The following is a 24602-nucleotide window of genomic DNA, read 5'->3' as shown; positions in this document are numbered from 1 at the left end:
AAAAATCCAACTGTACATTGTTTGTTCATGTTAGTTCACACTGCATTAAATAATGTTAACAAATACAACTTTTGATTTGAATAATGCATGAGTAAATGTTAAAATTAACATGAACTAAAATTAATAAATGCTGTAGAAATATCGTTCATTCTTAACTCATGTCAAGTAGTTAACTAATGTTATCTAATGAAACCTTTGTAAAGTGTTACCAGATTTATTATTATTTTTGTTTTAAAGTCTCTTATGCTCAGCAAGGCTGCATTAATTGAATGATTAAAAACAGTAATATTGTTAATATTATTACAGGTTAAAAGTATATATATATAAAAGGCAATATATTGTATAATGTGATTTATTCCTGTGAAGGCAAAGCTGAATTTATATCAGCCATTACTCCAGTCTTCAGTGTCACATGGTCCTTCAGAAATCTTTCTAATATGCTGATTTGGAGCCAAAAAATATTATGTTGAAAGCAAATAAGTACTTCTTAATATTTTTTGTGGATTCTTTGACAAATAGAAAGTTCAAAATCCAAACTTTTGAATGGTAGTTTATGTTACACTGTTTATTATTAATAAAACACTAGGTATTTCAGGGTAAAAGCTAAAGAGACACTGAACTGTTTCATTGAGCCTCATGCAAAAAACGTTGCAAAAGCAGAACTAGTGTTGGTCTTACAAAAGGATTGTTATATGTTTTGCTTTTAAGAGTCCTTAGGGATCCAGTGCAAACTACAGCTCAAGATTAAAATTCAAGAGCTGCATGAAGATACACTGAGCAAATAAAATAAGAGCCTCAACTGTGATCTGTAAAAAAAGCCAGGTCAGTGTGAAATCTGATGACCATTTTGATGGAATGGACTGAGACATCTCAGCAGGCCAGCCTGATATTGAGCCATCGGGCAGAAGCACAGCTGTCAAGGTGAAAATGGGAGGAGGGAACGATGGGAAAAAACATGGCAAAAAACCAAAGACACAGGTTTAGTGGGCTGGCCACCATCCAGGACAACCACATGAAACCCACAAGACCCGTGCGACAGGACAGAACGAATGACCTTTAATGTTAATAAGACGAAGATCGAACTGGTGAAATTGATTAAAAGAGCTCAGAGATCCAGCACAGGGATGATTCACTTTTTGTAGGTCAGATTTTAGATGGGTTTGAGCTGATTAACAAGGTGCACATCTGAAAATAAGAAAAAAGCATGTGCTCCACGTAGCAAAAGAAGAATCTCACAATCTCTCACAAATCTTCAGACAGTCATGCTAACAAAGCCTGCCATATGCCGTAACCAGTTACAGCGCCTGGACCAGGGGCGATTCTAGGATTTTCATTTTAGAGGGGCTAGGATTATGGGAAAAAAAATTGGTAAGACTTTAGATTAGGGTCCTATTCTCACTATTAACTAGTAGCTTATTAGTATGCATATTAGGATATTGGCTGTTTATTATTTCGTTTTGAGGGCATGGCCCCTCGAGAACATTTTGATTTCCATGATGTGCATTTTAAGATGTTCTGAACGCCAAACAATTAGATAACCATAGCTTGAAAACCATGTCAGTGGGCAGATATGACTGATAGATATGTTTTATGAATCATTCACGAAGGCTAACAGGAAAGCTAGGTAGCTAAATTTATTAAATTAATTCACAATATGCACACATTCATTACAAATCTTATGCCCAATACAAGCTGAGCCCATGGCCTGGACTATAATAAAGGTTAAAACAGGGGAGAGCAGTGCAATGCAATAGATCTACTGAAAGCCCTTAAAATCCCACTACTGAATCACTAAACAAATCTGACGTTTGATGTTTGTTTGAGATCCTCCGCAATCTCTCCACTAGACTGCACTTAAGGAAGCACACTCACGGGAACAAACGCTCCAGAGCATCATATTCGCCATTTGCTATGCAGCAATTACACTATGCAAACAACCAACTTGTTTTTCATTACACACTGGTCTGTAAGGTTATATTAAATCACTACCACCAACCTTACAAAATAGAAACCAATTTAAACAATTACTAGTATAGTTTTACTATGTTTTTGTTTGAAGGACCCTTGAATACTGTTCAACTGTTCAATAGTTTGGGGTCGGTAAAATAATGTTTTTGAAAGAAAATGTGTTATTCTCAACAAGATTTAATTTATTTTATCAAAAATACAATAAAAATTATTATTAAGAAATAGTATTACAATTTAAAATAACTGCTTGCTATTGTATTATTTTTAAAAGTAATTTATCCCTGGATACATTTTTTTTATTATTATTATCAATGTTAAAGGGTTAGTTCACCCAAAAATGAAAATTCTGTCATTAATTACTCACCCTTATGTCGTTCGACACCCGTAAGACCTCCGTTCATATTCGGAACACAAATGAAGATATTTTTGTTGAAAGCTGATGGCTGAGAAAGGCTTCAGATAGGCCTCCATTGGCATTCAGTACACTTATACTCCCAAGACCGATAAAAGGCACTTAAAATGTCGTTACAAAGTCCATCTCACCACAGTGACTCTACAATAATCTTACGATGCGACGACAATAGTTTTTGTGCGCAAAAAAAAATCAAAATAACACCTTTATCCAGCTTGTTATTGCCTTCCGCGTGTGCCTCCACGACGCATGCGCGAGAATATGACATAGCGCCGGGGTTTGGGAATCCATGAAATGCACACTCTAACCCCATTTTGAGCACTACGCCGAGACCTAAAGCACGATCAATGTAGAATCCAACAGCTGAGATACGCGCGTCTTCCTCTGATTGTAAACAAATCACTTCTGGGTCATGTGTCCGAACGCCGGATCTGCGTCATATTCTCGCGCATGCGTCGTGGAGGCACACACGGAAGGCAGTAACAAGTTGGAAAAAGGTGTTATTTTGATTTTTTTTGCGCACAAAAAATATTGTCGTCGCATCGTAAGATTATTGTAGAGTCACTGTGGTGAGATGGACTTTGTAACGATGTTTTGAGTGCCTTTTATCCGTCTTGGGAGTATAAATGTACTGAATGCCAATGGAGGCCTATCTGAAGCCTTTCTCAGCCATCAGCTTTCAACAAAAATATCTTCATTTGTGTTCCGAAGATGAACGGAGGTCTTACGGGTGTCGAACGACATGAGAGTGAGTAATTAATGACAGAATTTTCATTTTTGGGTGAACTAACCCTTTAAACAATTGTGCTGCTTCATATTTTTGTGGAAAGCATGATGCATTTTTTTCAGGATTCTTTGATGAATATAAAGCTCAAAACAACATCATTTATCTAAACTTGGTAACACTTTACAATAAGGTTGTATTAGTTAACATGAACTAACCTTAGTTAATCTTTGTTAACATTAGTTAAGAAAAATACAGCTGTTCATGTTAGTTTGCAATGCATTAACTAATGTTAACAAGATTTTAATAATGCATTAGTAAATGTTGAAATGAACATTAACAAAGATAAATAAATGCTTTATAAGAGCAGTTAATTATTAGTTCATGTTAACTAATGAACCATATTGTAGTGTTACCAAAAACCTTTGTAACATTACACGTTTATTTATACATTTCTATGATCAATTTAATGCATCATTAAAAATGCTGAATAAAAGTATTAATTGCCTTTAAAAAAAATCTTACTGACCGCAAACCTCAAACAAAATGGTATCATTCTGTATCACATTGTATAAAAAGTTAGATTTTTTGCTAAAAAGGGTTAATAAAAGGGGAGATAAACTCATAATATTATGAAGAAAAATATGTACATCAAAAGTTTTATACTTTAAAAGGTGCAGTGTGTAGTATTTATGAGGATCTATTGACAGAAATGCAATATAATATACATAACTATATTTTCAGTGGTGTATAAAGACCTTATTACCTTAGAATGAGCCATTTCTCTCTACATTCTTTCTCCCTTACAGTGAAATCACCATTTTGCACTGTCATGTTCCTAATTAAGCAGAGAAACTTTTCAGCCTTTTACGTTCAAATCGGAGTCAGACAATGATGGAGAGACTCAAGAAGAAGTGACAACATGTAGAATGCAACAGAACGTTTCTGAATGTTTTCAACTCTGGTTAGTTGATGAATTTATGTAGCTGATGTAGAGTTACCTATCTTCAAGTCATTGATAAGCATATTCTGTGTGTCATGACAATCTATAAATCGCTCATCTGGGAACTTTTGTAAGATGCCTTCGGAGCCACAAAATTAAAGCTGCAGGAAGATAGAACAGGTATAGTTTAGTTTAATTACGGTTATAACTTATGTTGTCATCTTGCTTTTAAATATTCCACATTTGTGTTACGTACTGTATTGCAATAAATGTGAAAAGATGGATGAGACAGTTTGAGCAGACTCCCAAATAGGGCTGGGTTTCGATTCAAATTTCAAGAATCGATTCGATTCCGATTCTCAAGATCTTGAATCGATTATCATTATTCGATTCGATTCGATCCGATCTTCGAGATTTAAATAAGTGTTTTTTAAGAAAGCATTTTTTTCCAGCTGTTACCTGAATTACAGGACTGTAGTTATGCAACATATTGATACTATTATTATAGACATTCAACTGCAAATTAATGGAGTATTGATGGTTGCAAAGAACAATCCCCCTTCCAGAGTGTTGATACAACTGCTTTCACAAACTTGCACTGGTGTAGATGACAGAGGACACAGAGGTATATCAGCAGCAGTAGACCAATTATTTAGACGCGAACCTGATGTATTATTAAAAATGACATTAAGAATTGACATTAAGATCGCAAAGTTAAAGGAGGCGCTAAGCGTCACCGTAAAGTTTTGCGCGATAACATCCAGGGAATCACCAAACCCGCCATCCGTCGTCTGGCTCGCAGCGGCGGTGTCAAGCGCATCTCCGTTCTGATCTACGAGGAGACCCGCGGAGTGTTGAAGGTGTTCCTGGAGAACGTGATCCGCGATGCCGTGACCTACACCGAGCACGCCAAGAGAAAGACCGTCACCGCCATGGATGTTGTGTACGCGCTGAAGCGGCAGGGACGCACCCTGTACGGCTTCGGAGGATAAATGCCTGAAATCAAGAGAAACCACAATCTGCCAGATCGCAGCTTTTAGCGTTTCTGGAGTTTTCAAAGATGCCACGTTCGTTGTTTTAATGTCCTTCCACCTCGCGCGAATGCGTGAATTCAGTGACGCGGCAAATTAAAATGTAAGCCTATTATTAAATCGATCCTCTGAGTTACGGATCGATCTTTAGAAATTAATATGAAAATCGATTCAGAATTGGTGAATCGATTTTTTCAACACAGCCCTACTCCCAAATGTGCTCTACAACAACAACTCTTCCTCTTCTCAGCAAGGCCTCAGCCCCTTTGATGAGTGTTCGCGGGGGCAGGGTTTATGTAAATGTTAGTGTTAGTAATGTCACTAACCTGTGATGAAGCTCGTTTTAGTCCCTACCAGCCGTTTGTAGAGGTCCTTAAAAAGCGATTTCTTTAAAAGAAAATATCTCCCTTTGCATTGAACTTTGAACGTCGTAACTTTGCAGATGTTATTTATGCTTAAACAGCAACATTAAACTAACTAAAGTTAAAAAAAGTGAAATCATAATCAACCACCCCTTTAAATTATGTCTGGTGAAGCATAATCTGAATTTAAATATAGCACATTAAAGGGATAGTTCACCCAAAAATTTAAATTAGCCTATGATTTACTCACCCTCGAGCCATATTAATATGCGTTGCTATTAATGACGTTCATTAAAGGGAAGGAAATGCCACAGAATAGAATCTTGCTTAAAAAAGTGAGCTCCTTGTATTATTTGTTGTTTGTTGATTTTCATATATAAAACGTGTTTTCAGTGTGTGCACGTTACTTTTTGAACAATTTCATCTCATTTTAACAAAACCGTGATAATATTGATAATTGTGATAATTTTGGTCACTATAATCGTGATATGAAATTTTCATACCGTCACTAATTCACCCTTCGCCGCAAGTTTGATTGACAGGCGATCTGACCAATCACATCGCCGAATCTGCCGTTTTGTCTGACAAAGCAATCAGGAGAGTTAGTAGCTTAACGTTGGTGGACTTGAACTTGGAAAAACAGTGTGTACTGACGTCTTTCCGCGGTTGAAACAACATTTCTTTTAGTGTTCATTCATGTTTATGTCATGCTTATCAATGAAGAGATAATCGGTTCACAAGCAGCTTTACCTGAGGCACTACAGTGCTCACGACACATTAAAGAGCCACAAAATGGTATTTATTGTTTAAATTTCTTTAAAAGGTGTCATGAACTGGCTTTTTAAATTTTTTTATACTTTTGTCTGGGGGTCAACTTATGACGTTTGCGTGGTTTTTACATTCAAAAACATCATAATGAATAAGTAATAGGCTATTTTCTGCCATGGTTTTGAGGCTCTCTAAAAACGCTCGGTTTTGATGGGCTTGCCGCACTGAAGACTTGGAAGTAAACGCCCACGGCTAGGATTGGATAAGATTTGCATATTTAATGAACTTCAGCTCCCTCAGTACATGTGGAAATTGTTTTGAAAGCGTCTGGGGAAACGCTCACAGGGCTCGCAAAATGCCTTTATCAAACAAACACAATGATTAATCTCAAAAAGGAAAGGAATATTATTTCACTATTTAAGGTAGCCCGTCGGCAGGCTGGTGATACGTTTTGGTAGCCCGTCTGAAAAACACATAGCCCCGGGACATTGGCCTTTGCGAGCACTGGCGTTACAAGTCCGAGTCTGATCTGGAATGAACCAATAACACGTGTGACATCGGAAGGTATGTAATCAATAGATATCAAACGATCTGTAACAATGCAATACTAACACATACAAAAAAAATAAGTGTGTTGGCACCGTTCCTGTCGGATCCAATATAGAAGGCACAGCATTGTGTTTTAATCTCAATATGCCTGCAAATCCAAATCCATGTTTACAATCGATTCTGCGGTGAAATTAAGCGAACAAACACGCAATGTCTCACGCACGTGAGCTGGAACGTCATGTTTATTGCTCGGTAGCGTGACCCGTTTAGCTCCACGAGTCGGTGGGCGGGCTTGAGGAGGCGCTTCGGCATTCTATGACGTCAGTGGTCGACATATTCTGAGATCGATCGTCTACTGGACCTGGTGTCAATAAAAGCTTTTCTTTGACTAACAAGGACGTTTTCAGCTCTGAAACTTACAGGATATTCTTATATCACAATGAACTTTTATATATCAAAGGCTCAAGGGAAAGTTGATTTCTCAATTCATCACCCCTTTAAAAATGACAATTTCAAAGTTGAGACTTTGTTTCATATCAAAAGTAACACGTCTGTCAGCGTATTGTCAGTATCCTATTTGCTCCGTGATGTATTTTCTCTTCGTGAGTGAGAACGTGTGTGGTGTGAGAGCGCCATGGCTTTTCGGACATGGCAACAGTAACTAAAGGGGGCGGGTCTTTGCGAACGGTCAATTGTGTACTTAGCACTCGCTCTACTGTACAAACTGACAATTGCCTCATCTGTCACTAACACACACACATCGAAATATGATGTTTTACATTCGAATAAGATCCGACACATTCAGAACGGCCAGTTTAAGATGAAGGGTCTTCTTTCATCTCTGTATAGCACTATGGGCTATACTCATTGGCCCTTGTGCTCCGCCACAGTCCTGATAAGAAGGTTATTGAGATTGTGAGCACACTCAATTGAACTGAGCATAGCTTAATTAAAGCTCACAGCTCCCAAGAGTCCCAGGATTCCCTGACATCTATCTCTCTACATGCCAACCTGCAGGAACAGACCAAATCTATCTCTCTCTCTCTCTTATGCATAAATACTTCTCTATAGGGATGTTTAAATGTTAAATTATTGTTTTAGTAATACGAAACACACCAATTAAAAATTTAAAAAAGACAGAACTTACCGTGTAATGACAGACAAATGAGTTAAAGCATTCACTGCAAAGCCAGAAATCTGAATAAAAAGATATTTTTCTGATACACATGTGCACCATTCCTGCACATTCACTTGTTATTTTGGGGTGTAAGCGAACTAAAAAGGTTAACTCAGTCGCAAACTTTTCATAGACAATAAAAGATGCACTTATGGATGTTTACGAGGCAGTGTACCATTATTAATTATACCTAACAAAACGGGAAACTTCCCATGTGAAATGCCTGTTTGTGTACCAGGGTAGAAAGTTTCATTGGATTTCTATGGAAAATGACATCATCTCAAACAGGAGCATAAATATCAGTTAAAGCTTTGTCTTGAATACAACTGATTAGCACAAATACTGTGTACTAAAATAACAAACAACGTTTCAATGTAGGTACGCCAAACAGATTTCAGCAAAAAGACTGCAAGGGATTTCTTTGGAGCCCTGTGTTGATGATGACAACAGGTTAGTGTTGTTTGCTTGTTGTGTCAACAGTGTGTAGTGCACTACCACATTGTCTGAGTGTGCTAAAAAGCACACCTGCGAGCACATGGAGTTCACCATCGGCTCTGCGACCTTCCCATGAGCAGGTGACCGAGGACAATGTCATTTGTGTGTGTCATGCCGGAAGTTGTCAAAACTAGCCAAAAATCCATCACTTTACAGTAGGTCTTTGATATATCGGCATCCTTCGAGAAGTCATAATCAATTGAGAATATTTTTTATAAAGGGATTTTACATTCATAGGGTAAAAATTAAGTAGACTTGATGCAATCACAAATCAAAGTTAGTCCGACGTAAATAATTTAGCAATAGACAAATTCAAATACACTACGACGACGACAAAAACAACACATCTTTTCATTTAAACGGTTATGTATGTAGACAAAGAAAAATCATATTCAAGACAATGTAGGATGCTGGCCCTCTTTATCTGAGTAGAACCATCTATGAAAACTATGAAACATCTGCAGCGACGAATAGACTAAAAACGCACCGAATTACATCTAATGAGGTAAAGTTTCTATTTTTGGCGACAGGATCCAACATCCTCGGTGTCGGATGTGTGAGATAAGGGGGGGTGATTGATTTATAATAAATCTAAATGTGCGTGTGTTTTTTCTTTTCATTCAGCGGCTGTTGTAATGGAAACGACGTTAGCAGTTTAAAAAACATGGAGCCATTTTAAATGGAATTACATTGGTCGCTGAAGAGAAGATGACCAACACTATCACTCTAAATTATGCCACAAAATTCCCGTCAGTTTTGTTCAAATTCCTAGAACAAACCGTACTAGTTCAGTTCTAAAATGAGGCATTTAACTCACCAATCAGTCTTGAGGAACAGTACTTAGGAAAAATCCACCACAAAGATGTTGAAGTGAACAGAGGCTGGTCGATGGGCTCGTCGTCCGCACGTTTCTCTGCTCGCCGTCTCTCTCTGCCAGCCGTGTTTAGATGTCACTCGGTGGGCGGGGCCTTCGGGGCTACCCACATTACACCCAACGCGTTTGGAAGACCCCCTCATACGCGATTTATCGCCCCCGTGAGGTTATCTATGATATGATATCATGTCCCGTCTTTCTCTCTTTATCGACGTTATGTCTTTTTTTTTGGTTCAGCAATATTTTTCTACTAAAGAAAACCACTAGCAGACCACGTATACACATTATGCATACAAAGTGCCTTTATTGTAACTGTCTCCAGTTTCAACAGCTGGGCAACATGTTAAACAAGCGCATCTTCATCATAATGCAGTATATAGGGGGAATACCGTTTTCCAGCCATACAGTATTGAAGACGCGAGTAAATAATGACAGAATTGTATATATATGTTCATCAAGATGATGGCTAATATGCATAGATTTCCTTTTTTAATAAGTAATTAGAATTGCAATACTGAAATGGGTTCCAGTTTCTGCTTTTAGACAATCATGTGGTTCAGTCTTTGTTAATATACTAAACATTTTATGGCTAATCCATTATGAAGTGATGACACATACCACATTTACTGCACAAAAGCTTAAAGGAATAGTAGACTATTGAGGATTGCGGTAATTATGAAATTCACAGTTGTTCAGAAATAAATATGCAATATTCAAAAAACATTTGAACTTTCTTAGCATAAGGTCCTTTAAATACAATAGAGCACATGGACAGTTGTTTCATTGTGTACGTTTTACTTCACAGTACACACCCAACCCATTAAATAGAGGTTAATGGTTACTAGCCTTTGAACAGTGCAGGACCAATCCTTATTTTGACTACCCAAGTAGGCTTTTAGATTAAACATGAATAACGTACCTACTATTTGAATAACCAAATTTCTGTGGGGGGAAAAAAAAATCTGGTTTGTACATGTGTGGCGTTAACTTGCTTTATGACTAAATTTTAAGAAAGTGGTGCATGGCATTCTGTGCATCGTTACATGACAAAGACATGTATTGTAAACCTTTCAGCAAACACATTTCTCAAGTATTTTGTTATAGGTTTTCTTTTGGCGAAACAGAAAGCATGAAAAGGATCTGGATGACATTCGCTGTGAAAGGATAGGTGAGGTGATAAAGTTTTGCAACATTCGATCTCAAGTCCACAGTCAGAATCACAGATTCTGTAACAAACAGCTTGTTTAGTTTCACACTGTTCTCAGTCTATTATTCTTTAGGCTCTTTGGTTTTGTGGCCCGGTTTAGGAATGTATTAAACTGAGGTAGTCCTGTGATGATAGTGAAATATGCCCTGGCGCCCTCATGTGGCACAAGTCAGAGCAATCTGCTGCACCTTTCCCAGTTCATTCAGCAGCTGTTTGATGCTTTGCTTGAGTTCAGGCAAACGGTCCAATGGCTCTGGAGGCTCCAACTCACCCGTGCAGTCCAGCCAGTTTTCAAGCACTGAAACAGGAAACAATGTTTATGAATATTAGTGTTTTGATTTATTAAACATTCCCATAATGAAAACCCCCTGAAACCCTCTGACACACCATCAAGCTCCCTTTCGATGAAGTCCATCCTGCGAGTAACCTCTTCTTGTACAGCCTCGATATGTTCCAGCAGGTTGATCCTCCACTGCTGGGGCTGAGCTCCGCCCTTAACCCCGCCTCCATCACCACCAGCCTCACACTTCTCTCCTACATCCTACAAAGTCACATTCTCTTATTAATTACATTGTAGCATTCAATGTAATTAACATTTAATCATAAAAAAATGTAATCACTCAGTCTACACTACTGTTCAAAAGTTTGGGGTTGGTAAGATTTCTTTTGGTTTTGAAAGTCTATAGGCTCACTAAGGCTGCATTTATTGAATCAAAAATACATAATTTATTGAAATAGTACTACAATTTAAAATAAATGTTTTCTACTTTAGATACATATGTATTAAATATGTGTATATTTGTATTAAAATGAAATGTTTTTCTGTGATGCAAAGCTGAAATTTCAGTAGCCAATACGCCAATCTTCAGTGTCACATGATCCTTCTGAAATCATTCTAATATGCTGATTTGGTGTTCAAAAAAAAGGATTATCATTAATATTAATGATGTTGAAAACAGTTGTGCTTAATGTTTTTGATATATTTTTTTTCAGGATTTTTTGATGAATGGAAAGTTCCAAGTTTATATAAAAAGATCTTTGTCCCCAAAGTTTTGAACAGTAATGTACATATTTTGAAGAACAATTTTGAAGTTTGCTGTTCCGAACTTGCCATATTTTAATGGATGCGGATGTTTAATGTTCAGTATGCATTTTAAATATTGATAGACCTCTCACTTTCATTATATGGAAAAATAAATTGGCACATTCTTCAACATTTCTATTCAAATTCACTTTTAGATGTACTATTCCTTTAAAAATGTCAGCTCAATGTAGAATCAGACCCGTGATAATTATATTTCCCAGAACTGGACAATGTTAATCACATAATATTAACCTCATTTGACCCTCACCGTCCTGTGGTTGAATAGCTGAGTACTAGATGTCTTCAGTAGTGCTGGTTGAATCTCTCCGTAATAGTGCTGTTCATTCTTCAGCACTCTCTCAGTGTTGTGTGATCGGTCTTCCAACATGGACTCAACCCGTGTCTTCAGCACCAGCCTCGGCTCCAATACTTGGTACAGTGTCTGTGGCTTTTGGTAGCAGTGCTCACTGCTAATGTAGTCCTGAAAGGATGAAGAGAAGGGCTCTTTACGTAGAATGGCTTCTGAGGGTGCTGATGAAGAAACTGTTTTTGTGTCTGGAAGAGCCATGCTTTTCATCTTGGATCTCTCAGTCAGCTTCCACGGCTGCCGCCACAACTTGAGGTCTGGATGAGTCTGGCTCCTGCAGAAAAGTGGTATAACACTCTCTTCATATGTCTTTTCTAACAGCATGCGTCTTATTTGTTCAAACAGATAAAATGGCATCACTTGGGCCGCATTTACATTACATGGTTCAAGTGACCCAATTCCGATTTTTTTTCCTCCCATGTGGCACAGATCGGATATGACACAAATGTGTAAGTGGGGAAAAAAGTACATGGATTCTGATATTCTTAGATCAGTTTCAGGGTTCATTCATATGTGGAAATAAATCTGATATGAGTTGGATACGCGTGCCATGTAAGCGGACAGATCAGATATTTCCCTGTCAATGCGAGTCGTAAATCAGTGAAAATGCGACGGTGGCGAATGACGTCAACACAGGTGGACACCAAACGTGATCACATGACTCTTTTCAGTGGTGCAATGGAGGATGAAGGCTCAACCCAGTCATGCTGAAGTTTTGCCATTTTGAACCTTTGGGGTGAAAAGCGCTGTTTTAATCGCTCGTGGCTACAGTGCCAACGTAAAAATCAAAAGCTAAAAAAGCAAGTAAAAGGTGGTCAAATACCACAACAAATAAATGGAAGGTATTTTAGGTGACAAGTAAAGCTGCCGACCACCTGAGATACTAGATAGTTTCATAGAAGTGGTTGCTGCGTCATCGGTGGACTGTGAAGAGCCGGGCTGTGAGAACATTAAAGTTAAAGGTAAAGGTAACCAAAAGTTTTTGCAGACATTAGCTGGCATATTAACATTATTTCAGCCATCGCCAGATTAGAAAAAGTGCTGATATATTATTGTGTTAGCCTATAACATTAGATACACGGGTGTAATGTGTAATGATCTAGCTATTATCAATTAGCTAGGACTTGGGTATCAAGACCTGCAGTGTAAATGCGGCCTTACTGTAGCACGCTGATTTTGAGCTGCAGGCCATTGAGGACTTCCACCACATGCTGAACGTCTCCTAACAGCTGATGAGTGGCTGCGATCTTCTTGCCGTTCTGATGCGAGTAGTTGTCCAGGAAAGAGAGGCCATACATATGGCCGGTGCTAAGCCAGTCCCTGTCATACCAGTACCGCAGGCTCTGTCTCTGACCTCTGGTCTGCCCTGGATACAGAAACAAATGCACTGGTAAGCCAAAATTAACATAAAACAGCAGAAAACAGAGGAGAAAGGGGAATTGACAAAATGCAGAGTCAAACTACTCAAACTGCCACTCATTCTGAGGTCTACATTCATAGACTGTAAAAAAAATATGGACGTAGTGTCTTTGACGTCACCCATAGGATTCTGAAGAGCAGTTTTGAAGCATAAAGTATGGTCGAGCTGGCCGTTGCCATCTTGGCAGCACGTCACTCCCGGATAACAGAAAATTGCCAAAGAGGCGGGACGTGGGTGGAGCTGAGGTGACGTGATGACTAACAGACAGCAGACAAATGGCAATCCACCCATCACTCAAAGTGGCCACGCTCTTAATTATGCAGAACTTTAAAGGGGCACTTCAGCGCTGGGAAGATGAATGTGTATTTAAACTGTCATTTATGTAGTAGAAATGTATTTCTACTTTATTTATTTATTGTATTTCTGAAATTATTTTTGAATTTGGTGCCTTCTAGACTGAGCCGAACAAAAGTCACAGGACAAACGCAACTGCAGGAGTCCAATATCATTCAGCACGAGTGGGAAGTAAGAGCTGAGGTAAGCGCGGCTGTCATTCTTAGCGCGTGTCCAGTCTGGCGCATTTTCTGATCGCATATGCAAGCTAAACTTTCAAAGGAATCCATTGAAAAGTTGAAACCCTCACTTTGCTCTGCATCGGTCCGTTATGAATGCCTGAGGCCGAGCGCATTTACATTCGGCGCGTGAGATCTCTCCCCTATGGGCAGGTTGATAACAGCTCCTTCTACTGGCTTTAGTATTTAAGCTCTGGCTAAAAAAATCCTCTGATGACGCAAAATGACGATATTTGCATCATCGGAGGATTTTTTCCAGAAATAAAATACATATTGCTCTCATCTCAGGGGGATATGAGGGGGGAAAGTACCATAATTCAAATATACTACGGGGTTTCTACTGATACAAAGCTTAATGCCTTTAAGGCTTTATATAATGTAAACGAATGAGTTATAAAAAAAATTCACCCCCCTCACAGTTGTCATGTAGGGCAAAATTAGATATAAAGACCACAATTTATACCAGGCTGTAAACATGTTTTTTTCTGCTGTAAAGTTGGGCATTTTAACATGGGACTCAATGAGATTCTGCTCCCTTTTGGAGCCTGTCCCTACTGGCCAGTCGATGAATTGCAGTTTAAGTCACTTCCGTATTGGCTTCAAGAGAAACTGGGGGAGGTTGCCGCTTGTCTACATTATGTTCATAAATCAACACTAAAATATGCAGCACAAACCTGGAGAATCCCGGCAAATGAAGCAAGCGTATCGTTCTGGAACGTTCTCTTCCAGGAGGCCCATACAGGTTCCATGCTGCCAGTACAGACACTCTTCACACTGAGGTGCAAGAGAAAAAACAACAAATGTGATCAATAGTGTAAATAGTGACATTTTATAGCTAAATCTTCTACTGACATATACATTAACATTTAAAAGTTTGGGGTCTGTAATTTTTAAGTATCTCATGCTCACCAAAGCATTCATTAAAATACAGATAAAACAATAATATGTATTTTAATTTTAATGCATTTTGAAATGTAATTTATTCATGTGATGTCAAATCTGTATTTTCAGCATCATTACTCCAGTATTCAGCGTTACATGATCCCTAAGAAATCATTCTAATATGCTGATTCGGTGATCAAGAAACATTTCTAATTATTGTCAGTTGAAAAAAGAGCTGTGCTGCTTAATATTTCTGTCGAAATCGTGATGCATTTTTTTTCTTTGATGAATAAAAAGCATTTATTTGAAATAGAACTCATTTGTAACATTTCTTTACTGTCGCCTTTAGTCGATTTAATGCATCCTTGCTGAATATAAGTACTAATTTCTTTACTGACCCCAACATTTTGAATGGTAGTGTACAGGCCAAATGAATGGTCACCTGTAACATGAAGTCATTTTCCTCTTCCGCTTCACACACACAGCGGACAGTTTCCTGACTTCCTGTAGTTGAGGCAGCAGAGCTACAGCTAAGAGGTGAGGCAATGACATCCAGATCATCATCTTCACTCCACCCACCGCTGTCAGAGGACCAATCTGAAATGCTATCCTCATCTGGAAACATATTACAAATGATGAATTATGAGGGGGAAAAAACTTAATATAATATAAAATTGCACAATTCTATAAACTCATTAAGATGGAAAGGAAAACTTCAATGAAATCACTGCTGAATGTACTAACAGTGAAAATATAAATTGACAGGAAGGGGACGAATAGCAGAGCAAGATGGGTTTTTATTCTTCTTAAAAATTATAAAATGCAAGATTTTTTGCATTGCATGTGACATATGATAATATAATATTGTTACAAACAGATTTTAGACACAGAAATAAAGATTTACCATCACTCAAATATCAACGCTTCAAGAAATCATTGCATTATCTGTATATAAATGCTGTTTTTCTTTACCTGATGTGGTTTTTTTCATCTTTTTCTTTTCCTTCAACTTTATTCGCAGGAAGTCTTTAGTCTGTTTGTCTTTCGGCCTGTCGCGTTCTTTCACACCTTCTACAAAAGCCCAAAAACAAAGCTCAGTTAGATCAAGTCATGTATTAGTCTTCAATGAAAAACAACAACACTGAAAATCCCATATGCTTTCTGCAAAATACTATATCAATTTGATCCATCAGACATACCCATTTCAATAAATCTCCTCTCTCTTTCCTTGTTGAAGTATCTGTGCATGTTGCTGTCTAGCTGATTGTCTCTGGTCTTGTCCTTCAGTGAAGGCCATCGTTGGTAATTCTGTGCACTGGCAACAGGCTGTGGAAGAGCGCGTCTCTTCACGTTCACCTGCGCACACTCATGTGATGTAATGCACCTCTTCTTAGAGCCATCCTGATTATTAAGCGTGGTCTGTTTGTCCATTGCCCTGATCTGGTCCGGTTCTATCGGACAATCTTCTCCATGGTAGTATTTCATATGATAGTGCAGGAGTTTTGCTTTGCGGAAAGACTTCGCACACCCAGGAGCACTGCATTTATATGGATTATGGTCCAAGTTGATAGAGAGCACTGGTGGCGGTTGGTTTCTGACGACTCTGTATACTGTGATAAGTAGATTTCATCAATTCAAGATCATTCTGATGAATCATGATTCTTTGAATCTCATTATTAGTAGATCATTAGGCAAGGCAAGGGTGCTTTACATAGAAAAGGTACTAAAATATTGATAGAATAATCACAACAAATGCATAAGAAATAAAAATACTATGTAAAAGAAATCTCCCCTGTCTGAACAGAAGAGTCAGAGATTACTCACAGGGTTCTCTGCTGAACCGGTTGGGGTTGTGGAAGGCTTGTTTTCTAACGGCTACAATTAAAAACAAAAAACAACAACAATGATCATAATGAACCAGGTCTTATTTGCATAAGTATGTGTTTTACAGATGTGATGAGTGGAATCTCACCTGTAGGCTTAAAGGTTTCTGATTGGCACGGAGCCTTAGGTACTGCTGAGTCACTGGATGGTTGTGTCAGACATAAGTGGTCTGGTCCTTTTCCTTGAGTTCTCTGATTGGTGGATGCGCATATGGGCTTGCAATCATTATGAAAACTTTTTTCTGGAAGAAAAAGATGAATGACTAGGAAATCTACCATTATGGTACTAGTGCACACATTTTTTACGTAACAGTCAAATAGTCAAACCTGAATCAGTCTTGCTTTTTTTGGAGCTCCTTCTTGCCATTGAAAGTCTCCTCTTCCCTAGAGAAAATAAACATGAACTTTAAATAAACTAGTATAAATGAAACCTCGCCAAATAATAGGGTTGAATGAAACTTTTTCTTTTCAATTTTGTTTGGGCGCAGTGCCAAATTTTCCCCATTGGATGCCAGCAAAGCTCCATTGGTGCACACAGTGGTCGGATTTGTGATTTGCACTAGAGTTTCTCTCTCTCAAATATTACAAGCGCACACACACATTTTTTTTATTACACACATACAAATCACACTCTGACATCCACACCAACACAATCACACAGTTATAGCTGCATAATTTATCCATTTGGCTCTATAATATGCAGAAGCAGAAAACAGGAATAAAGTGAGTATATGCTTTATAAACCAAACCTGAAAAAAATGGCACCATCTGGTAAAAAATAGTAAAAATGTAAATTTGTAAGCCTTGCCAATTAACAAATATTGCATTATTTTATAGTTAAATGGCCCTGGGATTGAAAATTGTTTTAATGGATTTCAATGGGGACATTTTTTGTCCAAAAGGTCCTGAGAGGAACTATTTTGTGTACCAAGTAGATTTTTTAAAGGAAATGGGGTGAAACAGTAAAATTCCAATAAAAATACACAGCTGTGCCAAAATGTATGCAGTTGGCATTAACACAGGCAAAATTATCGCAAAACAAAACTGAAAAAGACAAAAATGTCCATAAGGTCGGTTAGAATAGTTTAATTTTGTACATACTTCTTACTCGCTGCCTCCGTGACTTTCTGTCATGAGGAAGACCTTGTCTTTTGATTTCCTCCACTTTTTGTTCCAGGACTTCTGCTTCCTCGGGCTCATTTCTCTTTACCATCCCCTCATTAAAGTTCACGCCCAAGTCAAACACCACAGAGTTCTCCATTTTCACCCTGGTCTTCTCTTCTCTCTCCTCAGGCCTCAGAAATAACTTACTGTAGTTGTGCTGCCCTATTTGCTCCAATACCCCCTCTGAATCTTCCTCCTTAATGCTTATATTTTCCACTTCAAGGCATTTCCCTTTGACACTGCTTTTCTTCTGTTCACCTTCCTCTCCATCCAAAACAGAGTTCTCATCCTCCTCTTCCTCAGGAACACGGTCAGTCTGTTTATCACCGCTGGCTTCGTTTTCCTGCATTTTCTTGTCCTTTACTGTCTTTTTTACCATAGGCTTCTCAACATTTTTGTCAGTTAGTTTCTTTCTACTCTAAATGGAGAGAATGAGAGAATAAGTAAAAGACGAAAAGGCCAAAATGGGTACTGAAATAGGGACGCAACATAGTATAAAAATACAAAATGAACCTCTTTGGTGAAGGGCTTCACATGGATTCCTTTGACTGTTTGTATGACACCGTCATAGAACTTAACAGTGTAGGATGCTGTAGGATAATTTTACAGGATAATCACATATGAAACATACAATTTCAATTTGAAGAAGAATCTGTTCACATAACATCCGTTTCATGCAATATAAATACATCAACAGCTTACCATCTTTGTTGACGGCCAAGACTTTAGCAGGATAAAATCGACAATCAGACCAACTGGCAAGAACTTTGTCATTCACATGAAATCCCTGCAAAAAAAGTATGAATGATAACAGAATTCATTAATTTGCATTTTACAATGGTTTTAAATGTGGCTCAACCAATCAGTATTTAGGGTCAAATTATCAGATTTTTAAGAGATTTATTGAAAATAATATAAACTACTGTTCAAAAGTTTGGGGTCAGTAAGATTTTTTAAAACTGATCAAAAGAGACAGTAAAGAAATATATAACGTTACAAATATCCAATTTAAACAAATGCTTTCTTTTGGATGTTCTATTCATCAGAGAACGCTAAAATGTATCATGGTTTCCACACACAATATTAAGTAGCAAAAATGTTTTTAAAATGGATAATAAGAAATGTTTCTTGAGCTTCAAATCAGCATTTTAGAATGATTTCTGAAGGATCATGTGAAGACTGGAGTAATGATGCTGAAAATTCAGCTTTGCCATCACAATAAGAAATGACATTTTCAAATATCTTAGAAATGGAAAACAGCTGTTATATTGTAATATTATTTCACAATATTAAAATGTTTACTGTACACCGATCAAGCATAACATTATGACATTATAATGTTCATGATATTGTGTTGGTCCCCCTTTTGCTGCCAAAACAGCCCTGACCCGTCGAGGCATGGACTCCACTAGACCCCTGAAGATGTTAACAACAGATCCTTTAAGTCCAGAAAGTTGCGAGGTGGGGCCCGCATGAATCAGACTTGTTTGTTCAGCACATCCCACAGATGCTCGATTGGATTGAGATCTGGGGAATTTTGAGGCCAAGTCAACACCTCAAACTCAATCTTGTGCTCCTCAACCCATTCCTGAACCATTTTTGCTTTGTGGCAGGGTACATTGTTCAGCTGAAAGAGGCCAAAGCCACCAGGGAACAGGGTTTTCACAACAAAACCCGCCTAATTGCTACTCCAAACTAGCCCAAAACAAGCCCAATCGCGTTTCAGGGGGGCTTCTCCAGTAAAAATTTGGGGGGTAAAATATGTGGGTTTTTTGGCATGGTTGCCTACTAAAATTCGCATTCCCGGGTCTAAATATCACATAATTGGGGTCGCTTTAACCTGCGGACATGAAAAACAGCCGGTGGCAACAGTGTTGAAGTAGCCCAATTCCACGGGAAAACCGCGGACTTGGCAACACTGCCAGGGAATACCGTTTCCATGAAAGCGTGCACATGGTCTGCAACAATGCTTTGGTAGTTGGTACGTGTCAAAGTGGACATGGATGGCAGGACCCAAGGTTTCAAAGCAGAACATTGCCCAAAGCATCACACTGCCTCCGCCAGCTTGCTTTTTTCTCATAGTGCATCCTGGTGCCATGTGTTCCCCAGCCACCCGGCCATCCACGTGATTTAAAAGAAAACGTGATTCATCAGACCAGGCCACCTTCTTCCATTGCTCCGTGGTCCAGTTCTGATACTCACGTGCCCACTGTTGGCACTTTCGGCGGTGGACAGGGGTCAGCACGGGCACCCTGAATGGTCTGCGGCTATCCAGCCCCATTACGCTAAATGAGCCTTGGACGCCCATGACCCTGTTGCCGGTTCACCACTGTTCCTTCCTTGGATCACTTTTGATAGATACACTGCAGACCGGGAACAGTACAAGAGCTGCAGTTTTGGAGATGCTCTGACCCAGTCGTCTAGCCATCACAATTTGGCCCTTGTCAAACTCGCTCAAATCCTCACGCTTGCCCATTTTTCCTGCTTCTAACACATCAATTTTGAGGACAAAATGTTCACTTGCTGCCTAATATATCCCACCCACTAACAGGCGCTGTGATGAAGAGATAATCAGTGTTATTCACTTCACCTGTCATAATGTTATGCCTGATCGAGCCTTGATGAGCATAAGAGACTTCTTTAAAAAAAAAAAAAACATGTTATGATTCCAAACTTTCAAACGGAAGTGTTTATATAAAATGTATGTACAGTACGCATTACATTTTCAATGTATCCAATGAATGAACAGTTACTTAATTACCAGCTGGACAATTATCTCTAAGGTATATTTGTAGACTGTTTCAATAACATTTGCTTTTGTGATCCACATAGTAACAATCAGTTGAAATAACAACAGGACTGATGCAGCATCACTTTCACATCTCATTGAACAGATTTATACATGAGGCTGATCCTAGATTAGCTTTCATATACTGGGATTTTTGAGGAGCAGTCTGTGACTCACAGGGATAAAGCTGTCTTCCTGCCGTCCCTCTCTCCTCAGCTGAACCCTCTCCATTGGCCTCAGATATGGACTGGCCCAGTCAAACCACTCATCATAGCGATGGCTCCACAGGCGATAGTGGATTAAGACTTTCTCATCCTCATAGTCAATCTTCTCGATGTTGGCAGCATACCTGGGAGCGAAATCACATACAGATAGCTTGCTATAAAAACGAGTTATGGAAAGGCAAAAAAAAAAAAAAAACGTGTTTTTAAAAGAATGGCACTTGCCAGTTCTTCAGACTGTCCCGTGCTTCAAGAGCAGCGCCCACCTCAAAAGTAATTCCTCGTCTGTTAGGAGGCGTTTTGCTCATGTTGTCAGCAAATACCTAATATGAAAGTGTCACATTTCAGTAACTGCCCAGTGATGATTACATTTCATAAATAATTCTCAATACTAGGGCTGGGTTAATATCGATTTCTCGATTTAATCAATCCTTATTTTGAACAGCCGATATTGATTCTTAAATCCCATTTATTAATAGAATCAGTCTATGTTGTTTTCATTTGATGAACGAACAAAGAGTTGTAGCGTATCTACAATCCTATAAATCGCAATAAGCTTTGTTACTTCAGATATGAAACAGTCTAAGCTTTCAAATTCAATTTTATTGCGAAATTCAAACAATAAATAAAATTTTGGCGCTCTTTAATGTGGCGCGACAAAACGCTGTATAGCGCCTCAGTTCAAGCAAACCTGCATGTGAAAGAAATTACGCTTTACTACTAGTTACAGCATAAAATAAACATGACTGAACATCAGAAGGTATGTTGAAAGATAGGCCTACAGAACAACATGAAATCCGTATCATGTTACATGGAATCGTTCAATCAGTGTTTCAACCGCCGAAAGACGTCAATAAAACTGCTTGTTGTAATGTCATGTAACATTTACCTCAGAAAAGCCATTCAAAACTCGTTAGTGAGCTAGAAAGTTAACTAACAGATAGGAACATTTTGCTAAATATTGCATATAGGACTATTTATTATATTTTTACTTAACCTGTTCTTCAACATTTAATTTATTTTAAAATAAATTCATCATGTTTTTATGACAGACACAATTGAAATGTTTTTTTTGTTGTTGTTTTTTAAACGAGTGGAAACATAATTAAGTCATTAAAAAGGTAGGCTATTATTATAACGTTATTATTGTTCAAATAAAAAAAATTGCAATTTAAATGTAAATAGCCAACAAATCAGTTCATTTTAACCTTTTATATTTAGTGATGTACCAAACTGGGATTCCCTGTTAGTTTACAGCATAAGTTAGATTAGAGATATTCTTTTCCTTGAGGAAATTTGCCATGAACAGTACCTGATAGTTGAATTGAATTGAAAATTGAATTGAATCAAAATCGAGTCGTGAAATTTGTGTCAATGTCAAGCCCTACATATACATTAATAATTATATACATTCAAGTAGACTATTTAAGAACTAAAATGAGAGAAAGAGAAATTAACCCTAAAAATTTAGCAAAAGTGATTTAGTGAAGTGAATAAAACCTTTTCCGATAAATTTAAGTAACAAATACTTATAACAGTAGCTGGCCCTCTGAAATGTATCACAACAATAGCTTTGGCAGGAAAACAAATTTGTACGTATAGTCACAGCTAAATTAGCTTGTTTCTGTTTGAATTATGTTGCTTTTTTTGGTGCTTTTTTTTAAAGAAACAACTCACTTAATTTTGATGTATTTCCCCAGACAACAAGATATTATCTTATGCCATTTTACTTATCTAGTAAATGTATCTTGATATAAGAATTTTTTTATATTTGGATTGGAAACAAGACAAAAACACTAAGTAAAAAAAGCATTTTTTCGCAGTGTGGTAATTGACATTATTTTGTAACAAATTTAGTAATAACTAAGTATTTGGTTTTCTGATTCTGATCTTTCTGTGGGCCTGAACAGTCAATATTTGTTCTATATTAGTCACACAATAGAGCCCATTCTGTAAACATAGACAAAGTATTTCAAATGGTTTTCAAGGATGAAAGATTTTGTTGACACTATACAATACGGTCCATTAAGTTAGCATTAGTTAATGCATTAACTAACTAACCTTAACTAACAATGAGCAATACATTTGTTACAGTATTTATTACGCTTGTATTTTACGCTGTTAGTTCATGTTAACAAACAAAAGAGACCTTATTGTAAAGCTTATTTTAATGCTACAAGTTTGCATTACCATTAATATTATTAAAAGTTTAACTGAATAATAATTCATAATTATTTAAATGATTATGCTTAAAAAGCAATTTAAACAAAAACAAAAAAAGCCATGATATTCCATAATTTCCTCTTACAGGTCTATCAAAGCAATAGCAAAATCTTTCCCAGTACTCCCTGCAACACGGATCATCAGTGATCTACAGCATTTGACTTAGAAACGGTGTAGGTGCACAGAATCCAGGTCATGGCATCATGCCACTAAATGCACCGTGAACAACAGACTTAACTCAATTATCAATAGCCTACTTAACTAAGCCTCTTATTTCTATATGTAACTTTTATGTTTAAGTTTAGATTCAACATTCTGTTTATAAAACGTTTATGAACAGGATACTATATAGATCTATCAAAATATGTTACAATTCAAATGATTGTTACAAAATAAATCATATAAATCAAAACATATATTACAAAGCACAATAAACATACTTAATTAACTTATTTACTCTTATCTGAGTAGTCATATAATTGAGAGCAATTAACTGTGATTTTACCAAGTGCCTGGCAATAACAATGGAAACAAAAGAGATGCCATATATTCCAATACTGTACACTACAGGGCTGCTTATTATTCACAGATTCATGCCTGTCTATAGACAAAAGCAGACAGATGACATCATTTAAGACCATTTGAAATGGTACATGATCATTTTCATCTTAGTGAAAAGACAAGCCGACATTAACTTCCTGACTGATCCACACCCTCCAAGAGAATAATGACATGGATAGTAATGGGCGAGTACATCGCCACTCCCACAAATACAAGCAAATATATCACAACATGCATCTATCAATGCACGTTACGACATTTATCTCATTTCATTAGCTAAAATCTGCAATTACAGATTCGGTTTTCTAAAACAGCATCTTTAAACATTTCGTACACGAGCAAAGTCTTGTTATAGCGAAAACAGTATTATATAATGCTATAAACATCAGTTACCTGCAGTGATATCCGTCTCTTTAACTACAAAGGCGTCGAGCATCTATTAAAGAGTCTTTTATTGTAACCACGTTGGGCGCGAGACGCACTTACTATTTTCCAATGTGTTCCACAGACTACCGGTATGAACAATACCAGAACTGCGCATGCGTCAGTGACTTCGCGACTATATAAAGACGTCTGGTAGCTTTATTGTGATTCAGACAGGCATTATACACTACCCTTCAAATTCTGCATTCGTTAGATTACAAAAAAATATATACTTTTATTCAGCAAGGATGCATTAAAATGGTCAAAAGTAACAGCATATATGAAATACACTAAAAGTTATAAGAGCTCTATTTCAAATAAATGCGGTTTCTTTTTATTATCATTTCTATTCATCCAGAGAATCCTGAAAAAAATTAGGATCCGAAAAAAATTATGTTTTTGCATAGAATAATTTCTGAAGGATCATGTGACACTGAAGCTTTTCCATCACAGGAATAAACTACACATTAAAATATATTCAGATATAAATAAATAAAAATACAG

General features: G+C 37.5%; 2 protein-coding genes across 5 annotated transcripts in view; both read right to left on the bottom strand.

Moving 5' to 3' along the window:
• Positions 1-9372, bottom strand: part of ndrg3a (ndrg family member 3a) — a 57443-nt gene extending 48071 nt beyond the window's left edge. Inside the window, exon 1 of one of the 2 annotated variants that reach the window (XM_079844954.1) lies at positions 9247-9372. The gene's annotated coding sequence lies outside the window, so the exon portion shown is untranslated. The remainder of the gene's footprint in view (positions 1-9246) is intronic. The other variant, XM_079844953.1, reaches the window with a different exon arrangement.
• Positions 9373-9580: 208 nt separating this feature from the next.
• Positions 9581-24224, bottom strand: phf20a (PHD finger protein 20, a). 3 transcript variants are annotated; one of them, XM_079843724.1, is made up of 17 exons: positions 24069-24224; positions 21117-21214; positions 20848-21019; positions 18585-18669; positions 18396-18472; positions 17820-18300; positions 17046-17102; positions 16808-16960; positions 16660-16710; positions 16035-16445; positions 15808-15906; positions 15278-15450; positions 14628-14727; positions 13123-13327; positions 11863-12235; positions 10898-11051; positions 9581-10808 (listed from the first exon to the last, which is right to left on the bottom strand). In XM_079843724.1, the coding sequence occupies exons 2-17, from the start codon at positions 21197-21199 to the stop codon at positions 10666-10668; spliced, it is 2817 nt and encodes a 938-aa protein (XP_079699850.1). In that variant the 5' UTR covers positions 21200-21214; positions 24069-24224; the 3' UTR covers positions 9581-10665. The 3 variants fall into 3 exon arrangements, with proteins under 3 accessions (XP_079699850.1, XP_079699852.1, XP_079699851.1); XM_079843726.1 differs by having other exon boundaries at positions 9582-10808; positions 21158-21214; positions 24069-24218; XM_079843725.1 differs by lacking the exon at positions 21117-21214 and having other exon boundaries at positions 9582-10808; positions 24069-24201.
• Between the last annotated feature and the right edge of the window lie 378 nt (positions 24225-24602).

This window comes from Gobio gobio, assembly GCF_949357685.1.
Source record: "Gobio gobio genome assembly, chromosome: 19".
Taxonomy (NCBI): domain Eukaryota; kingdom Metazoa; phylum Chordata; class Actinopteri; order Cypriniformes; family Gobionidae; genus Gobio; species Gobio gobio.
The sequence above is the reverse complement of the archived record's forward strand: the minus strand, read 5'-3'. Positions and strand labels throughout refer to the sequence as shown.

Excerpts from the sequence above, each read along its gene's own strand:
- phf20a (XM_079843724.1), bottom strand. The coding sequence starts at position 21,199 with ATGAGCAAAACGCCTCCTAACAGACGAGGAATTACTTTTGAGGTGGGC. Across the intron at positions 16,961-17,045 it reads AAAAAGCAAGACTGATTCAG|AAAAAAGTTTTCATAATGAT; the intron begins GTTTGACTATTT and ends TTTTTCTTCCAG. Across the intron at positions 14,728-15,277 it reads AAAATGACTTCATGTTACAG|TGTGAAGAGTGTCTGTACTG; the intron begins GTGACCATTCAT and ends CTTGCACCTCAG.